Source organism: Diadema antillarum, unplaced genomic scaffold (genome assembly GCF_040938485.1).
Source record: "Diadema antillarum isolate AM-2024a unplaced genomic scaffold, OU_Dant_1.0 seq00000678_RagTag, whole genome shotgun sequence".
NCBI classification, from domain to species: domain Eukaryota; kingdom Metazoa; phylum Echinodermata; class Echinoidea; order Diadematoida; family Diadematidae; genus Diadema; species Diadema antillarum.
Genome location: NW_027271583.1, coordinates 24,753 through 47,558, shown reverse-complemented (window position 1 = coordinate 47,558; position 22,806 = coordinate 24,753). Strand labels below are relative to the sequence as shown.

Sequence of the window (22,806 nt, the reverse complement as noted above, 5' to 3'; positions counted from 1 at the left end):
TAATTCTAATAATCATAGGGCTTGTAGCATAGTGCTTGTGTAATAAGAATGAGAAGAAAAGAAGATTGAGAGAGACAGACAAACAGATAAACAGACAGACAGACAGACAGAAAGACAGATGAATCTAAGATAGATATGCAACAGACTGATATAAATAGATGTCTAGACAGATAGATTCAGCTAAATAAGGAGATAGATTCAGAGGTGGATAGGGAGAGAGAAAGAGCATTGTTGTCAAGGTCATAGGAACATGAACATATGGGTTCAGAGATCATATTTCAAAGTCTGCATTTCTTTGCATTAATATGATAACGTTTGTGACACTGATATGCTAGTACTACACAGCAATTGGCAGAAAAGACATTTGGCATCGAAAAGAAGAAAAACCAGGGTCTTGCAGCATTCTGCAAAATGTGTGGGTTAGAAATGTTATTGTGACCAGAGCCAACGGGAGTTCATGTGATGATGTCGAATTCCCCTGGATTTTCCTGAGCCTACTGGAATAGTTGCTGTACAACATGACCAGGGGGTGTTGCTGTTCTCCTTGAGCCCCCATTAGGGGCTGCTAATAGCCTGATAACCTACCACAGGGCTTAGTCATGGTGGAAATGTCAGGACTGGCATCCAATCTACAAGCAGCCGTGGTAACATAATCGCAAACATTGATATTGTTTGTTTGTTACGAAGAGTGGAAGAGTTTGTTACAATGTATCTGACTTCCTTAGTATGCTTTCTTGTTTATGACTTTAATGGAGCGACAAGTGAATTTATATGTGTGTATATGTAGAGGCTGAAAGAGTTGGGAAAGGGTGATAAAGGGGTAGGCCTATATTACATCATAGAGATTTTATAAGGCATACTGTCTGAAGCAATATATGATGAATTATCTTCAACCTGTATAGATTAATTATCAATGGCAACAACTACTTATTTTTCTCTCGGCACCAACTCGTAAAGTTTTTGAGTAGCTTCAGCTTGATATCGCGAGTTATTGATCTCTAGTGGGGGGAAATACATGCGAGTGAAAACACTGTTGCTTAGAAGAGGAGAGAATGAAAGGGATGGAGAGGGGAGAGAGAGAGGGAGAGTGGGAGGTAGGTAGCTGCAATCTGTATCGACGGCACATAGCTTGTTTTCTGATAAGTGCGTAATAAGATTTATTAGGGCATGTTTCTATCTCTCCTTGCTGGGCTTGCCTACGTATGTCTATACCAAGCTACTAACCCTCTTGCAGGGAATGCAGTGCGTGGCAGCTACGTGTTATGTATCGACGTTGCACCGCCTCGAGATACGGAGATGTACTAAAAAAGTTTATCGCCGGGGTGCAGTTCACATTCTGTTCTCAAAAGAACGCGATCTCCTTGCATTTCTGCTCCTTCGTTGATTGGTGTGGATGAGCATTTGTGACAAAGTGGACAGCAGTCTCGTTTTTGTTTGATGGACTATAATACTCGGATTAATCTGGCTGCTTCCCTGCTTTCTGGAGATGTTCTATTGGTGAGGTTTTGCAGAGGGGTTGGGTCGTTGTAGGTAGGGAACAACACCGGTAGAGTTTGTTTCTCTGGTGTTGCCCATCTATTTAAGTAGTAGCAATGACAAGAAGCTACAGCAATAGCTATCCATTAGTTAGTGGTCACTTCCATTAAGTGTCAGGATTTCCGTTACCACATACTATGTTCATGTCTGTATAGACGCTGGTCAATGGCAACTAGCTTGTTTTCTACTCTTTGTATGGTGGGCACCTTGATTTTTATTTTCTTCTGGCGTTATCAGTGTATACTATACACTGTATTAGCTGCTGACTGCCAGGGAGAAAATGGAATGCTTGAGTTCTGCAGGGTTTAAAGTGCCCCAGGGGAATTGGATTGGTTCATAGTCACATGATATCGTCTTCAAAGATTCTTCCTAACCATCTTCGAATAACAGTTCAAACCCTGTGACGTTCTTTGCTATAAAAGCAGAATGTGTCTAAGTATCTAAATGTAGCAACTTCATCTATGGTGGTTTCAAAATGGAGCAGAAGGTATCTAGAGAGCCCATTATTTATTGACTTGCAGGCAGAGCGATAGCAGTCTGATTGGCAAGACTGTTCTCCTGTTGTGCTATGGAATGCTTGTTCACGTTTTCTCTTCAATAGTCCTTCTCTCTCGCAGTCATGCAGTACTTTATTTCTGTACCTGCTTGAATCAGGCCCCACTCTGAATCAGAGGTTATAAAAGTAATTTGTTGTGCCTTGCCACATGCAGAATTGTCCAATTTATCATGACATTGGTATGTGTTTGCTTGCTTGGGCCCTGCTAGATGACAGGGATAATTCATTCCTTTCCTGTCAAGTTCAAATCACTCGACTGTATTGAGCGTACTCTGATGGCATTGATCAGAAAAGCCATGATGTTTAACAAGAATAATGATTCTTGTGGTATGTAGAGTAGGAGTCACTCTATTCAAATTGTTCAAAGGAAAAAAAAAGTCAGTTTCCTGTCAATGGAAAAAGTTCAAGGAAAGGTATGTTTGGAGGGTAAAGCAAAATTGGCCAAGTACTAAAGGAGGCTTTGTAAAGACAGTTTCAATGTGAATACCTTGAGCTACAACGTGCAGCTTGCAGAAAAGGTCTTGTTGAGATGGGACTGTCAAATTGTTGGTGTTTGTTGAAAACATTTTTTTAATTTGTTTGTTGTTATTATTATTATTATTTTTACTCTTGCAGTCTGATCTTGTCAAACTGCCCACAAACAACAGAGGGCATACTCATCAAAGCAATGTCTCTGCCTAGAATTGTGCCTTAGCGTGTTTCGAAAGCATTCTTGTATTTTAGCTCATCTTTGTGAAAGCAGCTGAAGTAGAAGGGAATTGAACGAAAATTGGCCAATCACAAAGTGCAAAATGGCATGACCTGCCTTCCACAGGAAAATACCATTGTTTCTTCGCAATTTGATTGTTTCAGTAGACGGCCCATATTATCAGCAAATAGTATCAAATATGCTCCCACTGAGCAGTGCTTTGCTCCAAATTGCAGGTCAATACCAGGGGACAATTTCAAGGAACTGAAGCAGCATACAGGATCATTAGACAGGAAGAAGCCAGTTTGTGCACTTAGTATTTCCAATTAGATTTATATCACCAGATATTTGAGTCCTTGCAAATGTGCACTTTGCATCAATTGAATATATAAAAAAAATACTGAAAATATTAAAAAAGTGTCTCAAATAGTGATGTTCCCCATCAGGCTAACTTGTCTTGTTTTTGGATAAATTCTATAGGTTTAATTTTACTTTTAATTGCTTTAACCGCATCCTCATAGTAAAAAAACCCAGAATCAATCAACTTATGGAACTGTATCCAAATTGTGCAAAGTAAAATATCAAAATATGAATAAAAATGAACAAAAGCAATATTTCAAGAAGGAAAATAACACATATATGTGAGTATTAAATCCAATTGTAAAAAACTGAAAGCAATGTTGTTGGTTTTTTTGGCTTTAGAAACATGGAGATTTCTGAACTTGGCATAACGGTTTTTACTGTGGACCTTTGGTATAACTGACATATAAACTACCATTAGAATGCATGCTCAATGCAAATTCATTTTTATTTTAGGAATTGTTTGAGATTTGGTAGGTTGTCTCTTCCTGTCACACAGAACTCCCAGGAAGACCTAGGAAACATTTGTTAGTATGCATGACGTGTGTCTCTGTGACATGCAGTGCATTAATGACAATTGTACTCTGGGCACCGTTGTACCACAGTGCATGTGAACTATTGATGCATCCACTCCATGCAAATGCAGGTGACTTGGTAACACTCTGAATATGATTAGTGTTTTATGAATGAAAATGCACAGACCTCATACGTGTCTAGAATTTGATAAAATCTTCTGTCCCTTGTTTTTTCAAGAGTTCACTGCATACAGTATGTGTAGTCAACATGAACGCGGAGAGGAATTTTAGAGGTCATTAAATTGGTGTAATAAAATGCCAACCAGTGTACTGAAAATAGTAACATCTGCACATGCAATGCCATGAAAATCCATAAAATCCTTTTTTTTCTTTTTTCTTTTTAAATAAAGAGACTTGTTGATGCTCTTGTACAATGTATACGTGCATATTTGCTGTGCCAAAAAGTGAGGTGTTGTTCATACACGACTTCATAAACTCATCGTTGTCACTCCCTGGAAAAGAAACACTGTAGGTTCCTATGTACTGATACTATCCTCTGGACATAGAAGCTGTATAAATGTGTCTAGTCGGCCTTGGTAAGTCACTTTCATGGTAAGTTAGGTACAGCCTTACATGTATACGTGTAACATTGTAATGTTAGTGAGGCCTTATGTGTCTTTTTTTTTTCGGGGGGGGGGGGGGGGGGCTGGGGAAGTAGGATTTGTGAAATAGTACATTGTGTACTTGCATAGTGAATCCAAACCATTATGAAATTATGATTTACAGATGCAACATAAACATAATAAAACTCAATGTCTTCATGGCATCATAGTAACACAGTAGAATTAATTCTTGAAACATTTAAGTTGGTAAGTAAAAAAAGATGGATATTTTTTTTTCATATCCTATCAAAAAGTTACATGAAAGCAAAGAAGGTGGTACAAGGAACAGGTGATTATAATGCTGCATCTCCTATAATGGTACTGCACTGTCAGGATGTATTGAATGTTATTTTTTTTTTCTGTGTGAGAAAATTTTACTTGACAGTTTCAATCATGGAATGATGTTGTAATGCTTTGAGCTGCCATATTTCACATGATTTTTTAGTTCATCACTCATCATCAAGATACAATACCTCTACTGGAATGCTCTTCAGTTACGTAGATTGCAGTTCTTAAAATAGCCACAAAAGACACTTGCAAGTGGGCAGTTGCCATGGTAATAGCAAATGATCCATCTTGACTTTACACTGATGTGGTATGCAGAGGAACCCTCAGAGTCTTAAAGGAACTGTCTTAAAGGAAATGTTTCTAGTTTGAAACATATGAGCTGCATGGTTCTTCATCAGGGCTGATTTTTTTTTTCTCTGGTCTCCCATTAGGGCTGCTAAAATCTTTGAATTTGACATTTTTGTGGCCTAAAAAAGAAATGTTGTGAAATAAAAGGAAATACAGACATTAATTTTGAATTCTAGCTGCCCTATTGGGCAAACAAAAGATGGCCTATTAGGAAATTTGGTGGCCCAACATCAGTTTTTAGTGGCCCCGTGCCACCACTAATGTCGAACCCTGTACATGCTACAAATAATCCATGTGTTAATTTCTTGATATCACTACACTCAAATATCACTACACAATAAATCAATTGTAGTATTAACTTAACAAGAATTATCTCATTTCATAAGAAGTTTTATGTCTCATTTATCACATTTTTATTGTTAAGAATTATACTTTATCTCATGATAGGTAATACAAACCACGTTTATGGGAGTCACGAAATCTTTAATTATCAAAAGAAATGTCTTCTTTTCAATGATATTGAATATGTTAAGAGCTTTCCAAATGAAATTTATGTAATTTTTTTTGGGGGGGGGGAATGTAAAAGTACATTATTAAACTTGATTTTGCATAATACCGTCATTTAATATTCAGATGAGATTTAGTAAATAAATTAAATTCAACGTATGGCACTTTGAAAAGTAATCTTAAATTGATCTTAGATCTTAATGGACCCCTAGTGCTTAAAGTGAAAATCAGTTGATCAATATTTTTGGATGCATAGTTTGATACCCTGAATGTTTACTTCTGTCCAGTAGATCATCCTGAAAAGAGGATCATGCTATTCTGTAGCTTTTGAAATGTAACACACACACACAAAGAAATATCAATTTAGATATTAAGTAATCTTTGATCTAAAAAGAAAAAAATAATATGAATTACGCACACTTAGAATTGTGAAAGTTGATGTTTTGATAGTCTAAGTTGTTTTGAGCATGAAAATATATACAAATAAAACATGTTTAACATAAATATAACAATATAAGTGACGTTTACCTATGAAACCTTTAAAAATACTAAAAATCCTTAATCATGATAGGCAAGGAATGAATTAGGCATTTAAAGGTTTTCATTAACTCTGTAAACAAGGCAAAACAGACAGTATTCAAAGTAATTTTGCCTTCTTTTAAATTCAGTTGATATAGATGGATAAATCAGTACTAACATCAAGATACACGCATAATTTGTCTCACACATACATTATCCTTCAGCGATGGAGAAAGGGGAGGACACTGTGATATATATGGTTTGTGGCACCTTCATCTGGGGGGCATTTCATGATGCATTTTGTTAGATATTTCGTCTGACAAAATGTTAAAAGCTACTGAAATCCTTGCATCCGATTGGCTGAGAGCAAATTTGTCCGACAAGTTGTCGGACAAAAATGCTTCATGAAATGCCCCCCTGGACTAAATGCGAAAGGTTGTTGTAGAACCACCTGTCATCAGGAGAGATCACTGGGAATGTTCCTGAGCACAGTGCCTCTAAGTCAGTAAACTTGCCACTTGAAAGCTTTGGTGGACCACAGAGATACACAGGCTCAGGTCGTCCTACTTCTGCCTCGCCTTGCAGTTGCAATGGATGCCATATCAAACTGTTCCTCCAGATGAGAATATTGGAAGTGGATTATGCGTGGTTTTCAAAGCTTTCTTCAACAGTACTTCCATGAATGTTGTCCAACCCACCGTTTGCCCATTTTCAGACCTTCACCACCCTGAGGATTCCAAGTTTCTGACTGAACCATTTTCAAGTTTTGACATCTCATCTAACTGCATTTAATGCACCTGGAAAGTCCTTTGCTGTGTTTGTGTTTGTGCTCACCCACAAATAGTAGCAAGTTACACTGGCAACATCACTTTACCTTTTTCAGCTTCAGCTCGGTGAGACTATATGAAGCATGTCCTGTACCTTGTCCATGGTTCCCTTCAATGAAGTGTATCGTAACTGTGTCTGTGTCTGAGCTGCTCGAGAATTATAGAATCATTGCAAGTCGAATTAAATTCTTGTTTTGCCGACAGGGCAACTCTCACAAAAGAGCTCATTTAATAATTATGCTTTCCCCTCACAATCCTGTTTCTGAAGGAAATGAAAGAGATGAGATGCAATTTCTCGGGACCCACATTCCGCGTGCTATTATGGGTTTCAAGTTCATAAACTATCAAGTTATAGTTTGCTAACCTCCGTTTATAGAACATTTCTGAATGGTTACTTTCAGTGATGTGCAAAGCCCTGCAGCAGGTCACACACAGCAGCTGCACAAAGTTCATCTCGAATTGCATGCTTCCTTGCAATGTTCTTCATTTCCTTTACCTTCCCTATGTGATATGTCTCTCACAGGTGTCCTGATTTCCTTACTTGTGTTGATCAGGGGACCGTTTCATGAAATTTTTTGTCAGTGATTTACCCTGACAACTGTTAAAAGCTACTGAAATCCTTGCGTCTGATTGGCTGATAGCAAATTTGTCGGTGAAAACCTCCGACGAACTCGTTGATGAAATGCCCCCTGTCGGTTTTAGGGGGGCGTTTCATCAACGAGTTCGTCGGAGGTTTTCACCGACAAATTTGCTATCAGCCAATCAGACGCAAGGATTTCATTAGCTTTTAACAGTTGTCAGTGTAAATCCTTGCGTCAGATTGGCTGATAGCAAATTTGTCGGTGAAAACCTCCGACGAACTTGTTGATGAAATGCCCCCCAGATGCCTGCATGTATGACCGGCAGAGGCTACATGTGTCCTTCTTGGAATGATGAAACTTCAAATTCTTCTCTTGTAGCAGTTCATGATAGAGTAAAGGGGAAGCAAGCTCACCATTTTGTAATTCATACATGTCATGCACGATGGTTGGACTCGGGTTAGATGTTAAGGTGTTCACAGTTACCATCTTTCCTTTGAGAATGTGACTCCATTCAAGGGAAGGAGTTTATGGTCAAGAACTGACTCCCTGGCTCTCTCATCTCTAGATGACACAAATTCTGTCTGCCTCCCTTCTTGTCTCACTCATTGGTATCATCAAGTCACATCTTGTTAACTACCACATCAAGTTGCCTCTAAAAAATCCCATGAGTTTTCATGAACATATTATGGCACACATTCCAGGTAGCAAATATTTTGCTCGTATGGGGAATGGTATACTCCATGTTCTTCCTTCTGTTAAGCTGTGGCGCTGACATTGATATGACGTGCTGGGTAATTCCATGGGGTTGGGACTGAAATTGTGACATACAAGTTGAAAATTCAAGTTGGGTAAATTGAAATTTCCTTTTTCCCCCTGATTTGTTACTCCCATTCTTCAACTTATTCCACTAGAAATCTGTTTATTACTTCGCACACTTTCAGTCAGCATGGGTAAACAGGTATGGCAAAATACCTATGTTACATGGACTTCATTTGTTGACATCCTTCATAATTTTGTGTTCTGAAATGATAACAATGAACACATCCACGTTTTTTTTCGTCCATAGCACATCAACATGTTATTTAAGAGGCGCATGAGATCATTATTAGTAAGATTGTATGTTCTGATGTCAACTGCAAGCCACTTTTATTAACATGTTTTTTTCCTACAAACCATTAACAATTTCAATCAAAGGTTTAACTTTTTCATCAAGAGTGACACAATGGCAATATTCTTAAAAGCATCACAATTGAAGCAAGTGATTTGTATGGGTATTCAAGTGAAAACATGATTTTATTGTTATAATCAGGGGTTTTCAGTCAACAACCTTGCCCACAGTGTACTACCTATGTTACACGGACAGTATGTCTTTGTAACATAGGTACACTACGACATATCAACTGATTTCCTTTATTGTGGTGTGAGATGTTAAAACCTACACATATAGACTTTATGTATGTTCCCACAAATAACACTATTGTAACAGTTCTTTGGAATTATATCTACTGCACACCTGTGGAACAATACCTATGTTACACAGACTTCAATTCTTTGTAACTGTGGTATGAAAGAAGGCAGACTTAATCAGAAGAAGAAGAAGAAAGTGAAGCTTTACACAATTTGACCTTATATACACTAACAGCATCATCAACTAGTTGTTAACTAACTAAGAAAACTAATAAAGAGAAATCAGACAAGTCTTCTTGTCTTCTCCATGTTCTTTGTTTGAAATTAATTTCTGCTCTTTTGTCCAATGTCCATTTAGCCCTCGATTTTTGTTTTTCTTCTGTCCATTTTCCCTCTGTGCAGTTTTCTTCTTGTCTAGTTTATTACATTCGCTCTTCTTGGGTGTTGCTTTGTCGGCTTCCTCTCTGTTTGTGGAGTGCTGTGGATGTGTCCTTTTCACTCTTTCATGTAGTTTAAAATGTAGCGGTGGCAGAGGAGGAGCCATGGCAGATTCATCAATAAACTGAACAAAAGGTGTAAAGAGAAATAGAATAAAAAAAATTAAAAGAAAGTTTTTGTCAGGATTGACTATATATTCCTGTTGATGTATCTGTGTGTTTATGATTTTGGAATTAAATAATTTCAACAATTTTGCTTACATTTCTACCTCTTGGCATACCCAATAGCTAGAGTTCCATGTGTACCTCCCACCAAAATTTGAAAAAAAAATGGGTTATGCTTAAAATGATGTAAACATTATTAATAATAATAATAATAATATAGCATGTAAAACATAGGAAAATATCATTTTCATACTCTATGCTAAAAACTTGTTTTGATGTAAGCTAGGAAGGGCAGGTCGCTGCTCCCAGTGTCCTAGCTAAGGTTAGGGCTAGGGTCAGGGTTACGATTACGGTTATGGTCCTTAATAGACTCCCAAAATAATACTAGGCCCTATTTTATATTCATCCCCCATCGAAATTGTCGCCCTCTTTTTGAATGATAGTGAGAGCAATAATAGTCCAATTTTGATTGGGGTTCATAATCTTATTGAAGCCTTTCCTACCCACTACCCACCCAAACTGAATAGGACACTGGCATTTTAGCTTTGAGACTTCACAGTGGGTGAACATGGAATGGAAATGGTGAATCCTTGTGAAATGTTAACAACTTCATCAGAGCATCTAACAGGTCAATGAAATCTTGGAAGGAAAACAGTTACATTTTCGAAGTAAAGCTGTTAAAGAGAAAGAATTTCACAGCTCCTAGTTCCCTCAATATCACCAGCAAAATAAGGCAAACTCTATTTCTCTAGTTCAGATGCAGTCTGGACATCTACATTTTCCAACTAGTATATAGTGATTAATACTAACTCTAGCACGTCTACCTTGGTAGATACCATGACAAAAGGGTCCAAAAATTCACAATAATCGGGAGGTAAAACAAATTTATATTGCAGTGAAGATACACTGATATACTTTTGTATGGTTTTCTAAGAGAGGAATTATATGCTCCTTTTGCAGAGACCGGCATGGACGGAAAATTTGGCGATCAAAATTATGAACATGAACCTGTAACAAATATCTCAGTATGTGGGACTACAGTATCATCGTCCACAGTATTTTTGGCCAGTTCAGAGGTTTAGATGTCGTTTTTTTTCTCTAATAGAGTTACAGAATATGACAAATGTTATTATTTTCGTAAAATAGCGTAAAAGCTTACCAATTGACATCAGAAACATTAAAACTCCTGTACCTACGTTACATGGACAACGGCAGAAAAACAGATCTTGCGCTGTCCAGGTAGGTGTATATTGGCTGTGAGTAGTTTTTCTGCCATTGGGGGAGGACTGCCAGTGACATGAATACGATTGCTGAAGTTAGTAGCTCTTCTTTTTATCGCGAGACGTGTCTTTCCTTACCTACGTTACACGAAGAGGCCGGACATCGCACTGAAGTACAGTGATATGTTCCGTATTTTCTCGTTTATTTGGAGGATTTTGAGGCTAATTTTTGGATAAGAATACTTCTGAAATATAAATCTCATTATAGAAATAAAGTTTCTGATCATATTATGATTGGAAGTGTATGTAAAACCATGCTATACCTATGTTACAACAAAAATTGCCATGGACATCGTTTGTAACATAGGTATGAGGTTGCTTGAAGATGCTCTGGTGTTCTTATTTTGTTACAAATGTTTATGTGCCTTATAGTCTTTGTAGAAGTCACCTTGCCTCTCTTAATTATGATAGGCATAATGCTGAAAGGTTGTATATTCCTGTTTTACATTGCCATGAAAATGGCATATATTTATGTCACAACATAAACCACAAAAAACCATGGGACATCATTAATGAAACAGTCATAGACAAAATACATTTGTACACAGGCTTGTTTTTTTTCCATCAAATAATTCTTCACACATTTCTCTTCAAGAATAACTGCAAACCACAGACAATTATTTGATAAATTTCTCAGAATATGACTTTTATTCCCTGCACAACATGAAAATCTAGAGAAGACCCAACCCCATGGAATGACCCATCTATCCAGTCCCCTTTGTCGCTGGAGTGACCCAAGTTCATGGTATGCCTTTCTGATTGATTCACATTCATGTTGACATATGTGTACCCAGTGCAGTCATGCATTTGTATCTTTCAGATTTTACAGTCATCATGATAAGGTGCCAATCTTCTTGCTGGTTTTACTTTGTTGAATTTCTCAGATGCATAACTTTCACCTACGTTCCTTTTCTGTTTGACAAGAAAGTCCGTGCTTTTACACTGTCTTGCTGTGGTTGTAGCATCCAGGGCCAGGGCATCGTCTACTTGAAAACTGCGTGGAGATAACTGGGAGTTCTGTTTAGATGAAGATTCTTCAGCATCCAAAGGATTTTCCATTGAAATGTTACAGTATACTCATCCTTGGATAGTCCCTGTAATGCAAATGTCACTCGTTGTGTCCATCATTTTAGTGTCACTTGTATCTTTGTGATCCAGAATGTGTGTGAAGGCATCAGATGCTCATTGGAATGAGCAAGGGAATATAAGACATGAAATGTGACTGCTGTGTCCCATGAGGTGATGAGTTTAGAGAACTGACTGTACGTGTACCCTGTAGGGGAGCTTGTCCCTGGTGATGGGCAGAGAATGAAACACTATCTTGTAGAGGATGTTGCTCTGGTGTTGAGGCAGAAAACAGAGCTTCATTCTGTAGAGGAGAGCTCTTACTCTGGTGTTGAGACAGTAGTGGGATTGCCACTATGTTGCAGATCTTTGTCGTGGTGTTGAAGAAATTAATTGACCTTATGCTGTAGAGGAGATTGCCTTGGTATTGGGACAGAGAATAAACCATCACCTTGTAGAGCAGGTTGCTGTGGTGCTGAGGCAGTAAAGGGACTGTCACCATTTTGAGGGGCTTCTCCTGGTGATGAGGCAGTAGGTAAACCATTGCCTGTTAGAAGAGTTTGTTTTGGTGATGGGGCAGGTAAGTGATTATCACCTTGCAGAAAACTCTGGGTTGGTGTTGAGACAGAGAAAGGCTTGTCTCTATGTAGAGGAACTTGCCCTGGTGTTGGGGCAGTGCAAGAACTGTCACCCTGTACAGGAGCTTGCCTTTGTGTTGAGGTACTACCACTTTGAACTGTACATCCTATGTGATCTGCATGTGTATTCTCAAAAGCTCATTGTTCTGCCTGGTTTGTTATGCCTCATGAAAGATGGAAGGTTGCTGTCAGATCATCTGCAAATAAAGTGATCACTTTGTCTCTGTTCACAATGGAGACTTGTAGATTGTACAAGATCCAGGATGAATTTTAAAATGCAGCAGTGTGTTGTACTTGTTACATGTGCCCTGGTATCCCCTTTGCAAATCAGGGTGCTGCTGGTCAGCTGTTACTAACTCACTCTGCTCTGTTATTAGCATATCTACTGATTTATAATTTAAATGAAAATTGATGGTTTAATTAATCATTAGAAAATTTAGTAATTAACATTAACCAAGATTAAGACAGATGTAGTTATAGATTGACTTTAAAGATGCTGAACTGATGTGATTTAAGTTACACTTTCATTGTTTAGTTAACAAATTGGAAATTTTAGAAGGAACCATTTGAAGTCAAATCTTTCAGTTTTGATTTAAAGGTGACAAGAGAATAATCATCTTCCATGCTGTAGCCATCAGACTTTGACTGTGATGTATCCAACTTAACATCAGTATCTTTGTTGTTTTGTTTTTTCTTTTCCTTTTTTTCTTGTAATCTGTTTCATTTTTTTAAAATAGATTTAGGGGCCAAATGTCTCACTTCACCAACTTTGGATTCACATTCCCTAAGGATGGTATCCTGCTTAATTTGATTAAAATCTATCAGTGCATTTCAAAGATGATATAACTGTAGTATAATCTTTCAATTTGATTGACTAGTCCCCTAATAAGAATTAATCAATAGATATAAAATGTTGCCCTTCCTAGGGACTGAATGGGATCACAACACTATAAAACAGCACAAAATCAAATAATTCTTCATCCATAACTATATATATACACGCAATGCAACTTGACCTGAACAGTTCTAGAAAGAAGAAAATCTTTGAAACTCAACCGATTTTTATGTTTGCGTCCCTGCTCTAAGGCCACCTTGGAAATTGTATCAGTTTAGCAATTTTGAATCCTATACCCCTAACAATGATTTTACTAGGTTTGTTTATTCTTTGACTAATGTATACAGAATGAAGATGAAAATGTAAAAGGTCATTTAGGACTAATGATTAAAAATGTACAAAACGCAGGCGCAGTAGCTTTCTCAAGCCTTCAGCTCAGCTAAAGGCATTATTTGCCATTTGCAGATGACATAAAACGCAGCTTTAGTTCTTCGAAATAGTTCTAAATTGTGAGTTGTAATAGGATAGAAACAACCAGTGTAAAAATATTAATCATTATAGTCAATGTTAAGTATTGCTAAATATACAAAATATAAACCATAGTTATAATAAGATTGTTTCTAGAATTGATTTTTTTACAGTTATGGTTTATTGAGAAAAATAGTGCTATCTGTCCATATTTTAGGCTTTATTGCAAAATCTTTATATGGCAGCATGTTTTGTGATACAAGTGACAACACATACAGCAAATGTGATAACTCGAATATTTTTTAAATCACTGCTCCCAATGGTAAACAATACCTAAATCACTGCTCCCAATGGTAAACAATACCTTTAAAATAAATCCTTGGAAGAGAAGTGCTATATTGGAGATTCTGCTAATAATTTCTCAAACCTTCTCCCCCCCCCCCCCCCCCATAAAAAATATTTGGTTCATGAGTGAAACAGCCAATAATATGATTATGTCAAGTTGGAAAAGATTAACTGAATGGCAATGAAAAAGCTTGGCGCATTAATGGTTAAATCTCCAGGCACATGAAGCATTAAAGAAGAAAATGACTAAAAAAAGAAAAATCAAATGTTAAAATTTCTTATTAACAGATTTCATTTAATCTTTTTGCAAAGAAACCTTTCTGGTGGATTTCAGCACAGTTCATTAGCATGAACAGGGTAATGATAATAGGTAAAAGGTCAAAGGTCATTATACTTTTGTTCAACTGTCATTTTGGCAGCCAGAACTTCAACAGAATTACTGTCCATGGAGGATGATAGACTTCCATACATGTGTAGGTAATGTACAAATTGTACATTATTGCAGCATAATGACACTGACCTTAGTACAATGGAGCAACCAATCAGATGTCAGGATGTCTAATCATGGTTGTGTTGGTTTCACTGGACAATTATTTGATTGATTTTCTCTGTGTCTACAGTGTACAGGTGGGCCATAGTGTATGACTTTGGGAGAGGCAGTATTGAAACATGACATATTACGAGCAAATGCTATAATTTGCTCAAACTGTGGTGTGTGATTGAATAGAAAATTTGATAAATGGAACTATAGAGAAAAGTGATAAGTGATAGCCCTTGCAGAGGATTTGCTTTTTTAGGGAATAATCAGAAGTGTTTAGATTATGTATGAAGATAATTCTAGGTGCCCTTTAAAGGGTACTGCTTGGCAAAACCTTTGTTTTTGCCACACTATATAACAGATGCACCACTAATAAACATATATCACAACTGTTTTCATCTTTAAAAAAAATCGTACATACTCCCCCAAAAGGCAACAGTTGTGCTATCTTTTGCAGGGTTGATGCTCTGTAAAGATACATTACTTGATCCAGGGGATGCAACATGGAGCTATATATTGCTTTTATCATACAGTAGATCTCTATAATGTTTTTTTAAATCCCTCTCTTTACACAAATAATAGCCATGCTATAGAGGTGTCATTGGCATGTGTTTTGTAAAGCAGAAGATGAAGTCTCGCTTAGCCCGGAGATATCCTTCAACGAAACCTCAAAGAAGCTGTTACTAGGGAGTATTATCTTCTGTTGCTAAGGAAGGCGTTATCAATACCAGTCTTTACGGTGGGTTGAATGGCAGAACGGATGGGCCATAAAGATGGCACAAAAACAATTGAGTGATGCCAATCATCAAACAAGGGTACATGTCTTCAAGTTGGCATCTGTTTGCACGCCTCTTCACTAACGAGTACTGACAGAGATGGAAAGACTTATCTCCTTGTAACAAGTGCTCCTCCTCCAGGGATGGTGATGAATTGGGGCCAAAGCTCACCGCTCTTTGTTTTTTTTTTTCTCCACATTAGTTGTGAGGTGACTGGGATGACGTGTTAAAAGAACCTCTTGTGGTATCAAGGCATATCAAGAGTATTAGTGATGTTTTTCATGATGCTGTATCATTTTGGTAAAATGAAAGTGTCACTTATTCACCTTTAAAGATTCAGCCTCTTACTATTTCTGTGCTTTGTGAATCATTATGTGAAATATTATAAAATCCAATATCATTAAAGAAAATGAAAAAAAGGGCTCAGAGGGAAAGCTGACTTTTTATGCTTTGTTAAATGGGGTTCTTAAACTGCTGAGGGAATCAGATTCACATCCATAATGTCTTATGTCATCTGCCTTGTTTGTGTCTGTGTAGTGGTGAAGAAGGCACTCAAAATCAGAGAAATATTGCTTTTAGATTGGACTTTTTCCTAATACAGCTGGCAGAAGGGTATTTCATTGAATAGTTTAAATACCTGAAAGCATATTTTTTTTTTTAAAATCACATCAGACAACGGTACATTCTAATTATCTGTTCAGCATCAACAGGTCAAATCATTCTGTAGGATCACTCATTTGAGGCAAAACCTGTAAAATTTAGCATTACATCATGTACAGGTACTATTCATGTGTTCTCGTACCTTTGTTGTGGTTTACATCAATGCTTCTCAACCCTTTTTTAACCTGAGGCCTACTTTGGCACCAATAAGTTTTTTATACCCCTTTCAGGTAATCGGAGTTCAATTATCCGCATCCAAATAATGCGGATGAAGTAATCAAAATCGCGTTCATATATCCCATGAAGTGCGCACTACTTTTACGAGGGCCCGTTCATATAACGGTGCGAAAGACGGGAGTATTTGTCATGGTAACTGCGCACGCCTCTATAATGACGTAATGTTTCCGGTGATATATACTCACGTGTATGCACAACTCTCGCTCAAGCTCAGCAATCAGCGGTTGTGGCGGGAAATCGAGTGACCTTTGACCGAATTGTGGAATGTTAGTGCGCATAAGTCGTAAAACGCGTTCATGTATTCTTGATCAACTCCTCATGCTGCAATAATGCGCATAATAGCAGCATCAAAATAATGCGCACTTTTTTACTCCTCTCCCGTTCATGTAATCAAAATTTTACAACTTATTGCTCCTATTATCCGCATCCACGATTACCTGAAAGGGGTATTAGAGGCACAGTGACAGAGAATACAAGTGCTCTCTGTTATTTTTTTAAATTTTTTTGCCCGATATTGCGGCCCACCTGAGAGAGTTTCGCGGCCGACAGGTTGAGAAGCGGGGGTTTACAGGTTGCATGGTTTCAGCAAACGTACCATCAAACGAATATATTCCTGTGTGATTGAGAGATACGAATTACACAGAGAAAGTAGAGTACACTCTATTTGCCATGTATGTTACAGTCATAATATTGTGTGAATTTGGACTTGTAAGACAATGTAGCAAGTTGAGGAATACACGATAGGGAACAGCAATGATGGAATGAGAAAGAAAGGCAAACCCTTTTTGAGAGAAAAGTTGGCTGCTTCCCACCATCGGAGAATGCAATGCATTGTGTTACAGGAGGCATTCTTTTTTTCAAAATAACGGTCGACTTGCTATATTTGCACAAATAAACACACCTTGCGATATGCCACCTACACAGTATCCTTTTGCAAAGAGACCAGTTCATCAAGAGGAATCAATATGTCAACTTCTCAGAAATCCATTTCATATTTTTAGCTGCAGATGAGGCCATACATTGTAGAAACCCATGAAGGAATAAATAGCATGTGGCATTACTCTTTGTACAAAATGTGACTGCTAAACAGAGTTCTAGTCATTTGCAAAGTGTCCTCTGATACCCCTACACCTGACATTTTGTGCAATTTTACTGAAAGTATTAGTTTTTCAGTGAGTACATGTATATGGTGTTTTATTTGTTGTGCTAGCGGAAGTGATCATGTGAATACCGCATAGTCAAATCTGAGTAGAAATTCTCATAATGTAACTACATTATGTAGCTGCATTTTGTGTTTGTGGTAATTCTATACAGTGGACTCCCGTTCTTGGGGACCACCAGCTTTCTTTCGTTATTTCGAAATTTCGTTATAACCGAACAAATAAACAATAAAAATACATAAAGTGGATAACGTTACGGCCCAAATTTTTACTCCATTATAACCGGAATTTTGTTATAACTGTGTTCGTTATAATGGGAGTGCACTGTATTGTCTGCTTGACATTTTATACTGTTCCACTTCTGATGAGTCTTATCACTGTTTATTTAATTTTTATTACAGGTCATGATGAGTTTGAGGAGGTCTCGCTAACTGTATGCACACTGCCTGTCGATTGCACCGTTACTCAGCTCAGAGCATTATTTGATGGAACTTTTCTATTCACAGCCGACAGTACATTCTATCTTGCTAAGGTAATGTATGGTCATGCGTTTTTGATGCTATGTTTAAACTCTATTCCCAGTGGCCATGGCAATCACTTTTCAGGCCACGTTTCAGGCTGGGGAGTATGGTGGCCATTTCTTCACGTTCAATCACGTTGTGTCTGTATGTGACGGTTTATGGGCCCAGCACGCTATGGCGCATTGCGTTTTATTCCTGTCTGGCGTGGCTAATGCGGTCTGGAAAGGAATGACGCTGTGTCAGGCAGGGAGCTTCATTTAAGTCTGAGCATTTAAAGGAAACCAAAACCCAAAGAGAAATGTGGATTGAGTGAAAGCAGCAATATAATAGTAGAACACATCAGTGAAAGTTTGAGGAAAGTTGGACAATCGATGGAAAAATTATGAATTTTTAAAGTTTTAGTGTTGGAACGGCTGGATGAGGAGACTGCTAGAGGTAATGACTTATGTGTGGACAACAATATAAAGAAAATATAAAGGGAATTCCACAAAAATTCATTTTTCTTGAAAATTACACATTCCATCAACCTAGATACTGACATGTTACGGGTAGCAGTTATTCCCCCTGCTTTCTGAAAGCAGTAAGTCAAGTGCTCTTTCGTTATGCCAGAAAAGTGAATTTTTGTTGAATTCCCTTTATATTTTCTATATATGTGACCGGCGACAACGGTTTCAGGCAAAAGTCGGGCATTATGAAAATTCATTTTTTCACTGAATCACATTGCCCATTTCCTAAGCTTTGCATTGATATAAAACACTTGCATTTTTTGGCACCATAAGTGGGCATGGAAAGCGAAATAAAATGCACTTTTTAAAGTTGGTAGCCTGACAAAATTGCGAGAAAACGGGCTTTGAAGATTCACCTCTTTCTCAAAGACAATGTCCGAGCGGCGATGGGAGGTGAGAATCACCCATCCGTACGATGGTGCCAATCGATGTTAAGCTCCGCCTCTAGCAACCACATCGCCTTCTGATTGGCTCACTGAGAGAGTCAAATTTCCCGGGCACCCTTCCTAGGAGCTCAGCGTATGAAGCCGAAACACAATGCGCTTCGCTCGGGTTTGTTTTACCATTACGTCTTTCAAGATGGCGGATACGATAATTGCACGAACATGGTGTACATGTGTATGGGTGCACGCATTACGCAATGGCATCCACACGCCATGACCATGTGCATGTATCAGGAGCGGGTGGCGAATCCACACATTTACAAATCGCGTTTTCATTGTTGTTGATTTGACTTTATCATTGGCGACCCTTTTGTAGGCAGAAAAATGCCAGTGCTGGCAAAGGTCACGCTTCCTGTTTGTTTTGCTTATACAAGCCGTGCATATGTTGCCTTGTTCGGTGGTGTTAATTATATCAAAACAAACAAACAAACACGACTAGTTAGTTTCGTGCGATCTTGATGTGTAGTATTTGAATATAACTGGTTTCATGTGACTTCTCCTTTCCTCTCATCTACCTTCCCTTGAGTCAGTCTGCTGTCATAATTTTTACTACATGTACAAGTAGACTATTGTTTTTTCTTTTCACACGATTACGTCGTGCTAAATGATATTTGTTTCACTTCCGTTGTCGAACATTGCGGTAGAATAGTTTGGATAGAAAGCCAAACGAAGAGCACGCACTACAGCGTATAAACCACTATAGCAAGAACAATGGAGCATGTAATCATGCACGCGTGGACAAAGCATTCCCCAAACGCTGCAACTGGTGTCTCCGAAAGCCGAATTATGTAAATGTGTGCGACGCACCAGCCAATCGCATGCGAGACCTTGCGCCGTAGCAACGCTGGGGATATTGGCGCGGTGTTCGAAAGAAGCTCGAAACTGACGAGTGCGATCCAACATAGGGTGCTTAAAATTCCATTTTCGATAGGAAAAACGTAATCTTATGCTATGAAATTTAGTGTAGATGTAGAAAACATATCAAAGATTTGATTTCTGCAGAAAACCCAAATCGACAAAAATAATGGTAAAGATCTTTGTACCCCGCCTAGGAGGAAATTTGCTCTTGCGACTTTTGCCTGAAACCGTTGTCGCGGGTCACATATTGTTGTCCACACATGACATCATAACCTTTAGTAGTCTCCTCATCCAGGGGTTCCAACACCAAAACTGTAAAAATTCATAACTTTTGCATCGATTGTCCGACTTTCCTCAAACTTTCACTGATGCGTTCTACTATTATGTTGATGCTTTCACTCAATCCACATTTCTCTTTGGGTTGTTGTTTCCTTTAAATATCACTCTGCTCAATCTGCAATACAAAGAGAGAAGGCCAACACCATTGAAAAAGCTGAGACATACAAATATGAATACAGAAAAAAAAATAATGCTGAAATCCCAAGGCGCACTACATTTTGTTCAAATGTGACTGCCATGGCTGAAGGGAACTTAGTATAAACATAGCATAACAGAAGGATGAATTAAATGCAATCTGTATTCTCTGAAGTGATTTTTTTTATTGTCTCTCTTAGAAATTTGATGCTATGTGCTAATAAAGATGTTACTAAGGTACAATGTATTATCAAAGTGCTTTCCTGGTTCAATGTAATAAACTTTTCTTGCACTTGAAGCAAAGTGAGCAAAAGCTCAATGACCAATGGTCTCACATAATTGATCTTAAGTATTATCATTCCACCTGCTTTCTTCAGTCATATAATTGATGTCAACTTGTGTGTAATGATGGAACAAGGAAGAATAGATGCAGCCACAAAGAATGATCTCAAATTTGCTCTCTCTGAAATGCACATACTCAGCAGCAGGATTGGTGCATCCTTATGATGAATTGAACTTGCACTCGATTGTTCTCTGTAGTATAACAAATCAATTGGAGAACATTGGACATGCTACAGATTTGTAAACCTTTTGTGAACCTCGCCTCAATCCATGTAAGCTCCCTGTGGATTTGCATGTCACCTTTAACATTTTTCCTCTTTTCCATCCCCACCCCACCCTGCACAAAGTGATCCAATATCCAGTGTAATCATGCAAATTTATTGATTACTCCCTCTGGTTTCAGTATCTAATCAGTAGCGTGTGGGACCCCGACTCACTCGACAGCCCGGCCAGGATCAAGGGGGAGAATTTCAACTTGTGCGAGGAAGATCTCTCCAGCTTGGACCACCGCCTCACGTGTGCATTCAAGCATATAGAGCGCCCCCCTTCCTGGAAGATCGTGACCGAGTCGCCGCGAATTGACCAGAGTAAGTGGTGGATGGCGGGGGCGTGTGTGTGTGGCAGTGACTAATTGATTGATGGCTCACTCGATTTGCCCACTTAGTGAATGAGGAGTGGAATTTTGAGCACCATTTTTAAAAGGCCGATCCGATTGGGTGAGAAATGAGTGGCGAACCTATGACTTTGATTCGAGTGTCTGATTTCATCTTATCATCATGGCTGTGTAAAAAGTCATGTGGGCCTGTTCAAACTGGAGGGTATAGTAAATATGATTTCTTTCCATTATTCATCATTCAAGTGTAGTCAGCTGTTGACAATATGATCAGACATAAAAGTCATGTAATGTGTGGATATTTTGGTTTATGATTATCTGCAGACACTTCTTTTCTTTTAAGTTTTCTTTAAATAGTTCCTACCAAACCACATTGAATTATTTCATTTGACAATCTTGTGATAAGAGAGTGCAGTAATCTTGTGGTCATGTGCAATTTTACTGGTTCTGTAATGACACATTTTCTTTTATATTTGTGTGGTATGGCGTCCAAATGACATGGCTATAGCATATTTTTAGGACATGCCTATCTCTCCCCTCGTGTGCTGTATGTTTAGCTGTGGGTTGCCCCCATCTCGCAGAAAAATGATGTTTCTGATATCCCATAACCTCAACACGATATGTGTTGGGAGGTCCCAATTCACCTCTCCTGTCTGCATACCTCGACATGTCGTGCTCCCTAAGTGAGCATTGATGGTGATACGTGCAGCCTACCGTGACGCGCCGGCAATTACCCGCCATCTGCCATGCAGCTCTCGCACGAGCGTCCTCCATTAGGGGCACGGGACATCTTCATTTTGTCAACCGGCGGCGAGAGTAGATGTGTTGTGTCTAAGATTACCCCATGCGTGTATTGGAAATCAATCACCGCGCATCTCGAGTGTGAATAGTGACAGCCTTAATTGAGAGATCTGTGGGGACTACGCCTGGTTACCAAAAGCAAATATTGCTGGATCATCGTGCAAATTGGCATTCATCATACATTTGAATTTCAGGTGGTTGATTTGTCTGCTTCCATAGCCAGAAAAGAAGGCGGCAAAATTCCTATTCCTTACTTAGGCCATGTAGAAGAAAGTTAGAAAGACCAAAACCACTCGGGATAACTCCATCCATACATCAGGCCTTTCTGTATCATAGTATTCAGTGATTTAAATTGTCTGTTCTGTGCTTGTAAGCCGTATTTCAAAGCTCAAAATGCATATTTTCAAGGGATAGAACAGGATTCCATTTGGCTTATATCTGAGAGGTTTTTCAGTTTTTCTATTTTACTCTTCATTCATAACTCAGCTCTTCTAGATAGTAAATGATAGCATGGTGGAAAAAAAAATGTAGATTTGTAGAAAGTAATGATATTGTCAGAGTATTAGGTTAGCATCTGCATGTCAGCAAAGCATAAAGTTGATATGTTCAAGTAATCAGACTGATACTAGATCATCCTCATTCATTGAGAACAGAAGATGCCCATGTCCGCACCAGCTCATGCTGTCATTCTGGCCCAAATTCACGAAGGTGGTACAAATGAAACCATGGTTTAAACCATGGACAAAAACCATGAAGTACCTTGCACGGAATATTTTGTAATGAAATGGGTCATTCGTCGACAAAATGACCGTTTCGTTAACGAGATTATTATTTCGTGGATGAATTTTTC

The 22,806-nt window shown here is 38.3% G+C and overlaps 1 protein-coding gene across 1 annotated transcript in view; it reads left to right on the top strand.

Moving 5' to 3' along the window:
- Window positions 1-21,407, top strand: part of LOC139737051 (A-kinase anchor protein 13-like) — a 65,299-nt gene extending 43,892 nt beyond the window's left edge. The window contains exons 5-6 of the mRNA XM_071647729.1: window positions 17,800-17,930; window positions 20,946-21,407. Coding sequence (XP_071503830.1) covers window positions 17,800-17,930; window positions 20,946-21,173 — 359 coding nt within the window. The 3' untranslated portion in view covers window positions 21,174-21,407. The remainder of the gene's footprint in view (window positions 1-17,799; window positions 17,931-20,945) is intronic.
- The last annotated feature ends 1,399 nt before the right edge of the window (window positions 21,408-22,806 follow it).